This window comes from Pinus tabuliformis, chromosome 8 (genome assembly GCF_031772625.1).
Source record: "Pinus tabuliformis cultivar Carrire ecotype Pingquan chromosome 8, CPIR1, whole genome shotgun sequence".
NCBI lineage: Eukaryota > Viridiplantae > Streptophyta > Pinopsida > Pinales > Pinaceae > Pinus > Pinus tabuliformis.
In genome coordinates, this window is record NC_142294.1 from 646,806,746 (window position 1) to 646,818,665 (window position 11,920).

Consider the following 11,920-nt stretch of genomic DNA (forward strand, 5'->3'; position numbering starts at 1 on the left):
TTTCGAAATGATACAAGGAAGGATTTTTTTTAGACGATTTGCCAAAATCTTAGTGATGATTTTATATGAGGAGTTGCATAGAGAAATTGGCCTGAATCTATCAAAGGAGACAGGATTTGGCTCTTTGGGGATGAGGGCCAAGTGAGAAGTTTTCGTGTTTTCCCCCACTTTGTGTTTTTTGAAGACATTCTTAATCATACGGACCAGATCTTTTTTAATTGTCTTCCAATGACACTTGTAGAAGGCGATGGTGAATCCATCGGGGCCTGGAGCTTTTTCCAGATGCATGCTCCAAACAACCTCCCTTATTTCCTCCGTTGTTACCTCCTTCTCAAGCTCATTGTTTTGCTGTTCACTAACTTTGCTGCTAATTTGCTGAAGAAAATCAACGCTATCCACTTGCTGCTTTCCAGCTGTGAGGAGGTTTTTAAAATGGTTAAATGCTGCTTCTTTTATTTCTTCTCTCCCCTTTATTTCCTATCCTTCCACTTGGATTTTGTCAATTTGGTTGCCTGCTCGTCGAATCTTGAGGTTGTTGTGGAAAAAAGCAGTGTTCTTGTCCCCTGCTTGGATCCAAAGACATCTGGACTTTTGCCTAAGTTCCTCCTCTTCATTTCTATTTTGCTTGTAGAGGGCCACAAACATTTCTGTTTCGTGGGCTTTGTCTTGTTCAGTAACTTGTTGACTTTCTTTTTCTTTGCTCCACTTTTCCAACTTTTCTTGCAACTCTGCTTTTTTTTCTTGTCCCGGAGAGCTTCTTCTCTGGCCCACGTTTTTAGTTTTTCTCTCACATTTTTGAGCTTGTTCTCCCATACGTATTGAGGGGAGCCCAACATCTCTGCGTCCCAGCTTTCTTTTATTATATTCCTGAAGCTATCCTTGCTGTCCCAAATTTTGCTATACTTAAATGGGATCGGACCCTGATTTTCCCACTTGTCTAGGATGAGCACAACCGGCTTATGATCGGATGTCGAGGCATGCACGATTTTGCTCTTGATGGACGAAAAACTTGCTGCTATATCCTCCTGAATCAAGATTCTGTCAAGCCTTTCCTTTATGTTATGAACACCCGTTCTTTTGTTGCTCCATGTGAATTTTCCATTGCTAGGATGGATATCGAGCAACTTATGTTCAGCAATAATATCCTCCAAGACTGCTCTTGACAGATCTCCAATGTATCTGCCTCCCAGCTTTTCCTCTATATTCCGTATCAGATTTAGATCCCCTCCCATGACTAGATTATCTATCTGAACATCTTGTACCTCTTCTTTTAGTGACTCCCAACATAAGGCTTTGTCTCTATAGTGATTTGGTGAATAGATGTTTATGACCGTATATTTGACGTTTGTGTTCTTCTTTGTTAAATCTGTCCTAATCCGGCTGTTGTTGAGTTTTTGGCTGATAATTTTCCAGTTCCATTTATTCCACAACATACCAATGCCTCCTGAGGCCCCGTTGGAGTCTGTGGCTATTCCTTCATAATTTTTTTCTGTTGCTATCAAGTTTTGAAACTCTCGGATCATTAATATATCCAGTTTTGGTCTCTTGGATCATTAATATATCCAGCTATTCTTTCTTTATTAAATCTCTTGTTGCGTTGAGTTTTAAGGCAGAACCCAACCCCCTGTTGTTCCAAGAGACCAAGATCATTATTTACTTGGTTTATGGTGGTTCCCAGCCTTGTCCTTCTGTTGCGTTTTCTCCCCACTCCCTTTCTATTTCCCAAGAAAAGTGTCCATTGGTTGTTGAGTGCCAATAGCCATATCCTTTGCTGCGGCCTCATCTCTAAGTTCCTTGTTGGATTTCCTCTCGACTTTTTTTGGCTATTTCAGAGCATTGGTTGTTTCTTTGACTTTGTTTCTAGTGAGGATTCTATCATTGGAAGGGGGGGAGGCGAGAAGCTGAGGGGTGGGGAGGAAGCACTAGCAGTAGCATTGGGCCGGGAAGGGGAACGTGGAGATGGAGGATCTTCATACAGAAGTTCGAATGGATTAGATGACGGTTCGACCGGAGGAGCAGGGTTGATGGGGGGGTTTGAGGAAGTAGCAGTATTTTCATGTGCTTGAGAGGGGTTCTGAGTAGTTTGTTTATTACTAGTTTTCTTCCTTTTCACTTATTCCTAGTTGTTTTCTTGGGTTTCTGCATTCTCAACCATCTCCACATCCTTTAGTTTGCTACACCTATTTGCAAAATGACCATACTCATGACATACTTTGCATTTGAAGGGGATTTTCTCATAGTCCAGCTACTGGATGTGTGTCCATTGATCCACCTTGAGTTTGATTGCCTCCGGAAGCCCTTTTCCCACATCTACTTCCACGCAGATCCTGGCACAAGCGTGCATGTTGTCTTTTGGTTCACATCTATCAATATACTTGCCTACCGCGTTCCCTATAACTTTGACTGACTCTTCCCCCCAGCAATGAAGAGGAAGATGCGACAACCTAACCCAGACCGGCACTGCGTTTGGGATGTCCATCTCAGGATCAAAGTCCGGAGACCACCTATTCAGATACAGGCTTCTCGAGTCCATGAAGTATGGTCCATTCCTGAAAATAAGGTTCCTATCTTCTTTAGATTCAAATAAAAATGTATAGTATCCCCTTCCACAGAACCTGATTGCAATTTTCCCTTGTATGTTGGCACTCCAGTTTCTCTCCACCCATTTTTGAACTGCTCTATGGGAGGGCCACAGACCTGTGAACTACCCAACCAGTCCCCGTTTAGCCAGAGAAATGGCTGCTTTTCGAGGTAGAGTTGGAGGTAAAGATATCTCAGGAATGTCATCTAGTTTTTTGACAAATTTACTTGCAATTGACCTTGCTTTTGGAGCTCCATGATCTGCTATTAAGGAGGCAAAAGTTGCTTCATGGTTGGGTTCTTCATTCTGAGAAGGAGAGTCGTCCCCCAACTGGTGAGGCATTAGGCAGAGGAAAGCTCAACAGTAGAAGGCTGCCAAGCCCAGAGCAGAGAGCAGAGATCAACGCGATAGGATTGAGCCAAAAGGAGGCCAGAGGGAAGGAAGGCAGCCGGTAGCAGCAGGCTGCCAGGCAGGGCAGCTGCAGGAGGCAGCGCGAAAGGCAGAGGCGGAGGCTAGGTCACGGGCCGCAAAATCCTCAGCATCAAAACCTCTCACCATTAGGGTGTTATTACACCACAAGACTCATAATAATGAATTACTTTAACAATTCATTAAAACCTTAAAATAATAAGCAAGACTATCCACCTAACTCATTGTATTAATGTTACAGCTTATTTACAAATGATTTTGTAGACATCAACATGGTTCAATTTTTTTTTATAGGTTAAGTATGTGAAACATTCAACTTAAATGAGTCAGAAAGATCCAATTAATTCATTAAGATTTTGCTCCTTTAACATTAATTTATTAAACTAAAACAATTTTTAACATAAACTAAAGTTATGAACATTAAATTTCTCATTCTCTATCCATCTTACTGTGACAATAACAATCCCCACTCGAACAATTATTATTTTAAGCCTCTATGGATGTCGTCATTGTGTTAGAAATTTCACCAATGAGAAAAGAACATCTAAATCCATGTTCATTATTCCGTTTAACTAATTATCGAGTACAACTCTGAAACATCTCAAAGCTAAGGTTAAGTGGGGTGTCTACTTATTCTACAAATTTAAAATTAGTAATTAATATGGATCGCATTTTTTTCTTTCGGGAATTTGGTAATTGAAAAATTAGATTGTTAAAGTGTTTGAATCATATTTTAAAGAAAAAATAAATTCAACACCATTAAAAACTCCAACACACTTCCAAATTTGTCAATTATAACTCAAAATATCATAAAATTTTTACCAAATTTTATTATACCCTTACCAACACTTTCATTATTTTCCAAATTAATATGTAAATATTTTTAAACCACGCACATATTAAGACACCACGGAAGTGAGGTTCTCAAATAGCGAACCCGGAGATCGATCTCGAAACTAATAAGGTACAAGAATAAAGGCACAATAAGCGCATCCCGAAAAGAACAGCCATTGTGACTTAGCATAAATTACAGTTGCCCCAAAAAGCAGTAAATCAATGAATTGGGAATACATTTACTGTAACCAATAAATTAATGAAATGGAAATTTATATTGTGGAATACTTTATTGCAACATGTACCAAGGCGACCACCACGTCAAGAGTCGTTAGCGGGTCGCAGTGAGTCCCTCTCTGCTTAATGGAGACAGAAACGTATGCAGCAGAAAGACGATACATTTCCTTCACTTCACACGTTAGTCGCGCATGTGCTTGGAAAGAAATGAAAGGAATCGTTTTTTTCTCTGAAAAACAAAAAAAAATTAGTCGCTTATGTGGTTGAAATAACTAAATGAAAATGAAATATACTAATCTGAACCACAATCTGATTGTACTACATTTCCTATGTAAATTAGAATATCCTACACCTTGCCGTATTCTGCACGTAGAAAACCCCTTTGGGACGCCGGTGTCCAGAATTGATAAATGTACACTTTGAACTTTACAAACGCATTCGATTACAGGAGCACCTCCAACTATGTCATTCTGTCAGCTCAAACCGAGGCAGGGCACGAAGAAGCTGGGTTTGGCGATGGCGATGAAACACTTAACGGGAAGCATTTTAATTATCCTCTGTCTATGTACAAGTATACGCTTCGCAGCAGCTGACCCAGAGACTTCTACCGTTTGGAACAATTGCGGCAATTATACATATAGAAACGGGAGCGCGTTTCAGCTTAATCTAAACAAGGTTTTAGATTCACTGGTGAACAATGTTTATGCCATCGGATTCAATACCTCTAGTATTGTTTCTCAGGGGGCAAACAGCAATAGCACTGTTTACGGGCTTGTCCAGTGCAGGGGAGATTTAGATTCTTCCGATTGCAGACAGTGCGCATCCACGGCTAAAGCAAATCTTGTTCAGGTTTGTCAAAACACTTCTGGATTGATTCAACTAGACGGCTGCTTCTTGCGTTACGACGATCATAATTTTTACAACGATATTGAGAGTACGAAGGAGACACCAAGTATTATTCTTTGTAACACTGGGAACAGCAGTCAGCCACAGCAGTTCACAACTGCTGTGAGAGCCTTGCTCTCAAATAGTACCGCTAATGCTCAACAGAGCCCCAAACTTTTCGCTGCAGATTCAGTCGCTGCGCCTGGTAATATATCGCAGACTATATACAGCTTAGCACAGTGTTGGAGAGATCTGTCCCGCACAAGCTGCGGATCGTGCCTGACTTTTGCCGTAGAAAATATATTTGCTTGCCAAAGTGGAGCTCTTGGGGCACAAGTCGGAACTCAGAACTGCTACCTGCGTTACGAGGTTTATGAATTTTTCAACGCCACCGTTCTATCACCGCCACCATCGCCGCCACCATCGCCGCCACCAGGGGAAAGTCCTCCCGCGTCCTCTGGTAATTTTGTTTTGTCGATGAATACACGGGTTTTGTAGGATTTCATTTGTTTCTGCTTAACTAAAACATAGATTACTGGTTACTGACACTTTTGTGTAAATATGCAGCAGGCAAGAAACCTAGCGTCTTGGGTATAAGTCTGGGTGTAGTAGCCGCTACGATTGTATTAATTGCTGTCATAATTCTTTGGAAGTGGAATATTTGCTCTCTTCTGAAACGTCCGGAGGAGATTTATCGAACCGGAGGTCCTGAAATTGCAGCTAACTTATTCATTGTTAAGGATCTAAGACGCTTCTGATTACGTTGTGTGCAACATAAATAAACACCTTGTAATTGTTTTCGCAGGTGGGGAAGAGAATTCTATCCTAGGGCCGAGCATAGCCAATCCAGACCTCATTTTCAATTACGACATTCTGAGAGAGGCTACCTCCAATTTCAATCTAGCGAACAAACTTGGAGACGGAGGTTTTGGATCCGTCTATAAGGTGAGAGCTTAATATCTCTTTCAATTAAATAAATTAGATATTGGGAAATAGCAGCACCTACTAAAATTCAAGAAATAAAAGAAAGAAGAGATTTTGACATTTGTCGATCTGCAGGGGGTTCTCCCAGATGGCAGGGTGGTTGCAGTTAAACGGCTCTATATGGGTACAAGACATGCGGATGCTGAATTTCTGAATGAAGCGAATCTCATCAGTCGTGTTCAACACAGGAATCTGGTGAAATTGCTTGGTTGCGCAGTTGAAGGCTCAGAAAGGCTACTAGTGTACGAATACCTCGAGAACAGTAGCCTTGACAAGTTTCTATTCGGTATCTACTCGTTCTTAACCCCTGGATGGTTTTTGGATTCCTTTATTTTATATTTATCTTCAGGTAATATATTTATGATCTCTGATGCGTTGCAGATGCAACAAAACGTCATTTGCTTGACTGGAAAGAGAGATACGAAATCATAGTTGGAACTGCACGTGGTCTGGCCTATCTTCATGAGGAATCTCAGATTCGGGTCATCCACAGAGACATTAAAGCCAGCAATATTTTACTCGATGATAAACATAAACCGAAAATAGCAGACTTTGGGTTGGCCAGATTCTTTGCAGAAGATCAGAGCCACGTCAGCACTAGAGTTGCAGGAACATTGTAAGAAGAGGAAAATTTGAAGAATGGAAATTCATCTAAATTTTGCCCTTTTTAGTTGGTCTAAATTTTGCCCTTTTAATTGGTCTAAATTTTGCCCTTTTAATGAGATTTAATAGGTAAAATTTCAATGAGATTTAATAGGTAAATTGCAAAATGTTTGTAATTTTATTTTATTTTATTTTTGGGTTATTTTTAATATAAAATAATTTTATATGATAATTTTTAGAAAAAAATGAAATTAACTAATTTTTTTTGGAAAAAGTATGGAAAATTAATTTATTTGGTTTTTAAAATTTTCTTAGTTTTCAACTAATTGTTTTAATAAAAGAGGAGACATAAGTTAGCCTAGAGAAAGTAGTGGAAATTCTGGCATGATTTTCTTCAAATTCTAGCAGAAATTTTGGAAAATCTTACATTCAACTTTCAGGATTTTGGATGCCCAGAGATCTCTGGATGAAAGCAATTTCGACACTCCTATAATCAGTTTTTTGAAAAAGAAATTCTGTAGATTCAAACTAAAAACAACTTTCCAGGTAAATGTGTGGGCCAAGGAGACAAAGCCATTAATTAATTACAGTACATGAAACAAAACTGGCATATCCAAATAGTGGTAGTTTAACCAGACTGTTTTTTTGCTTTGAAAGTCATGGAAATTCTTGTTATATTTTGAGAAAATATAGCAAGGATTTTTATAAATCTAAGTTAGAGTTGTTAAACTTTAAGATTTTAGGTGCCTTGTATGTATTTGATGGTGCTGAATTCATTTCGACCATAAAAACATGATTTAGAGTTTACCTCAATAAACTAATCCTATCAACTAATCCTATCTAATCTAAATATAGATCATATTATTTTGAAGTGGGTCATGGAAATTTGATAGCAAACTAATCCTATCAACTAATCCTATCTAATCTAAATATAGATCATATTATTTTGAAGTGGGTCATGGAAATTTGATATCGTAAGACACTGTGCAGAGGTTACATGGCCCCTGAATACGCCTTACGCGGACAGCTGACAGAGAAAGCCGATGTATTCAGCTTTGGAGTGCTTCTACTTGAGATTATCAGCGGAAGAAAGAATCGGAGTTCGTCTGAAGACATGGAGTTTCTCATCGAAGGAGTATGGTTTATGTCCATGTCATCTTTCGAGTGTCAATTTTCTCAATTCTTTATAGTATGGCATCCCTTGCTAACTAAAGTTTTTATGTTTCTGTTGATATGACGAAGCAGACATGGAGACTATATACAACAGATAGAGCTTTAGAAATTATGGATCCCACATTGGAGGGCAGTTATTCCTCGGAGGAAGGGATTAGACTGATTAAAATTGGCCTTCTGTGCACGCAAGCAGCTGCTGCGTTACGGCCTTCGATGTTCCGGGTGGTGGCGATGCTGACAAGTGAGACCGAGCATCTTCCTACGCCCACACAGCCTGCTTTCGTAGATCTGGATAACGCCGGCGGAACTCACAAATTGAAAAGTGGTAAAGTGAATGATGAGGACAAAACATCAAGCAGTACAGCAACTTCGTCTTCGACACCTTCCGTTATTCACTCTGTAGCTGCCGACCCTACATCCGGCTCTCTGCAGCCGAGGTGAAAATCCGACAATGACTCTGGCATTATGGTATCATGTCCGACGGCATTATCTTCTCTGTCATGTTAGAATGGTTTTTAGGTGGAGAAGTTGTTGATATTTCTGTACGTTCTTCATAGAATGGGCTCAGCGTATTTAGGCTTTCAAACTTGAAAAGTGGTCATTGACGAAGATATTTTGATTCAAAGCACCGCCTTATCGTGGGTCAGTAAGCGTTTCTGTTTTATGAAAAAATAGTTGCTATCAATGTTATTGTAAAAATATAAAAATGTGAGGTATGGTTTTATTTTTCACATTTTAAAAAATCATATTTTATTTACTGAATATTAGTTATAAAATTTTCAGACCATGTTTGCTATTAATGTCGATGCAAAATTACATTAAATACAGAATAAGTGACTCTCCCAGAAAACAAATGTGATTTTTTTAAAAAGGTTTCTAACTATTAAATCTCTATTGGTTAAAAGGTTGATATTAAAAGGTTGATATTATAATAATTATTTTAAAATAGGGATATATTTAAAATATATTAAAATAAAATATTTAATGTTTTCAATTTTTAATGTTACAAAAATAATATTTTTTTTACATTATAATATTTTTATATTTTAAATGTTTTATTATTGTTTAATATGTTTATTAATACAGGTTATGTTATTATAATGATATAAATTAAATGATTAGTAAATGTTTCTAGGCATCAATTTATGATTAACATCAAAACATTTATTCTATATATATTTCCATTAATTTGATTTTAAAAAATCATAAAAATTAACTAAATTATAGTTGAGTTGAGTCTTCTGTGATCCATATCAAGTTTATAAGAAAAAATTTTGGCGTAAATCACATGATCTTACATTTGTCTACGAGTTTAGGACCAACGAGTGTGGTTCATCGTCACGACAAGTTGAAGAATCAGATCTAGGTTGCATGTTAAATAGTTAAAGTAGGACCTCCAAGGGCTATATTTGACCAGGCAATAGCTCAATTGACCAACTAACGGCTAATCTTGAGTTGGAAACAGCTAGCAGGACAGGACCAAGGGAAAGGAAAACAATTTAATTAAAAATTAAAATAAGTTAAAGTTAAATTAACTATTTCAAATTTGTTTTAATTTTAGAGTTTAATAAAAAGAAAATCCTATTGTTAGGATTGTTATAAATAAATTTAAGTTTAATATAATAAGAATTTATAATTTAATTTAGTTTAATTGTTTATTTATTTATTAATTTGTTAAAAAAAGAAGAAAAAGAATAAAATAAAATCCTATGGTTAGAATTGTTATTTTAAAGTTTAATATAATGAGAATTTATATTTTAATTTTATATTAAAAAAACAAAAAAAAATTAAATTCTACTCTTAGAATAGTTATTTTAAAGTTTAATATAAGAATTTACATTTTAATTTTATTTAATGGTTTTTAAAAAAAAACAACAAAAAATATATATTTGAATATATATAACCAAAGAACTATGGTAAAAGAGATAAGGTTAAAGGATAACAAAGGGAACCTAACAAATAAGAAACCAAACGGGAGGGGAGGAAGGGAAGAACACGACTAGGAAGCCACCAACATCTACCAGCCCTCCCAGGAGGTGGGTTCATTTTTTTTTCTCAGTGATAAATATACAATCTGCTCGTGGGAATTAAATGAGTGGGGTTGTATATGTCTATTTCCACACCAAAGTCTAGCGTTTAAGGCTGGTGAAAACATCTATCAGGCCGCCTAAGTGGTCAACTTAAATTTCAAACTTTTCTTCTATTCATCAAATATACAATCTGCTAATAAAAATTAAATGAGTAAAAACTCATGTACTAAAATCCAACAATAAAAATATACCACCCAGCTCATTTAATATCTATTAACAAACTAAGCTGGTACCCAGGCCTGCGAATAACATACGATAAATCTATTTAAATTAAGTTTATGCCTTAAGTTGCACCCAGATGTTCTGTCTGAGCAGATCTTCCCTCCTGTGTTTATCTCTCAATTTACTAGACACTAAAAATATATTATACCTTAATTTACAAAACACTAAATATATTAATTTGTAAGTTGATCTCAAAGACCTGAATTTTTTAATCATAACATGATTGTTTAATAATAAAAATTAAAGTTTAAGATTCTTTCTAAACTTCTGGAATCTTCCAAAACGTTACCTCCCCAATTTATGGCTACAGTTTTGTCCATTCAATGAATGTGGTTGCCAAAAATTTGAATACCATTTTCCAGCTCACATAAAAGCACCTTTGTTCCAATATGTCGCTACTATTCGCAAATGCTGACATAGATTTCTATGCCGAATCTGCTTTATTTCCATAGTTCGATGAGTTACGAACATCAGAAAATTTTGTTCCCATAGCCATGCCTGGTACAGAATTGTATCCATGCTTCATGCAAGTCAAGTTACGAAAGTAACTTGGAACTTTCACACCCATTATCATAGGTTAGAATTTTATAGGAAGTGAAAAGACACAAAACCATTTTGATTTGTTGTGTAGGCATATACATTAAATGCGGACAAATTCCATTTTCATCTTTTCCTCATAGATAATTCAATATCATGTCAACTAGCACATTAAATATCATGTCAACTAGCACTTTAGAAATGGAGTGGTTCACGATAGCACACAGTATGGCGACCCCCACCGACGATATACATCAATCTCTCTCTCCCACCTTCGAATTATGCGATCACCGTTTCTGGAGCATTGGCTTGAATTGATCGGCTGTAATCCTCATCATGGTATAGTTCTAAGTTTTTGTCTTGTAATTTTTGGTATTAAATTGTATTTAATTTTTATTATTAATTTTTTAATAAATTTTAACCATAATAAAATTTATTAATAGAAATTAAAATTTAAAGTTATTAATAATGTTTTGTAAATTTTATTAATAATATTTAATAATAAAGTTTAATTTTTTTTTAAAATAAAATTTATGTATTTTATTGATGATGATGATGATGATGATAGTTAACGTCCACTGAAACCAAATAATGGTCTATCGGACCTAAAGAAACAAATTATCTATTTTGATTTAAGATTTTATTCCTATGCTCAAAAAGCTTGGAGAGAAGCCTCCCGAGGTCACTATAATTTTGATAACTGTATAATATTTTTTAATTTTTAATAAATTTATAATTATATAATACATATATTAATATATTAAGGCTTAATAATATATTTATGTACATATTATGCTTAATGTAATATATTAATAATATATTTATCTTTGTTTTGAGAATGAATCACATCGGATGGTTTTAAAAGTCAACCAAACAACTAATTATATGTCTAATCTAAATAGTATCACAAACAATATGAATCACAAAAGTCTTAAATCAAAAAATATAAATAATATATTAATTTACACATTATGATCTTAAGCTATATATTAAATTTTTCTCTCTCTCTCATGTCAGTCATGATTGACTCGGTCAATCATAGTCAACATGTACATTGTGTTCCCACATTATTAATGGAAGGCATTTTGTTGAACACGCCTATAGTTAACCATACAAATCATGCCCAACATGTTAATAATCAACCAAAGTCAACCATATTCAACTATTGTTGAAAAATGTGCAACAAGAAATGTTAAATTTAAAATGTGCTAAAAATAGACCAGCTAAAAATAGCATGTCTAAAAATAGTAGTTTGGCCAATGAAGTCATTGGCCACATTGGGTGAGAGATGAAACTGCTAAAAATAGAAAGTTCTAAAAATAGCATTTTTGGGTCCTTCCTATTT

The 11,920-nt window shown here is 35.9% G+C and overlaps 1 protein-coding gene across 2 annotated transcripts; it reads left to right on the plus strand.

The window, feature by feature from the left end:
• Positions 1 to 4,484: 4,484 nt before the first annotated feature.
• LOC149237193 (cysteine-rich receptor-like protein kinase 2) lies at positions 4,485 to 8,325 on the plus strand. Of its 2 annotated transcripts, none has more exons than XM_089366773.1 (7): positions 4,485 to 5,426; positions 5,534 to 5,671; positions 5,772 to 5,911; positions 6,026 to 6,236; positions 6,332 to 6,566; positions 7,544 to 7,688; positions 7,799 to 8,325. In XM_089366773.1, exons 1-7 carry the CDS (start codon positions 4,544 to 4,546, stop codon positions 8,165 to 8,167), a joined length of 2,121 nt encoding a protein of 706 aa, XP_089222899.1. In that variant the 5' UTR covers positions 4,485 to 4,543; the 3' UTR covers positions 8,168 to 8,325. The 2 variants fall into 2 exon arrangements, with proteins under 2 accessions (XP_089222899.1, XP_089222900.1); XM_089366774.1 differs by having other exon boundaries at positions 5,537 to 5,671.
• The last annotated feature ends 3,595 nt before the right edge of the window (positions 8,326 to 11,920 follow it).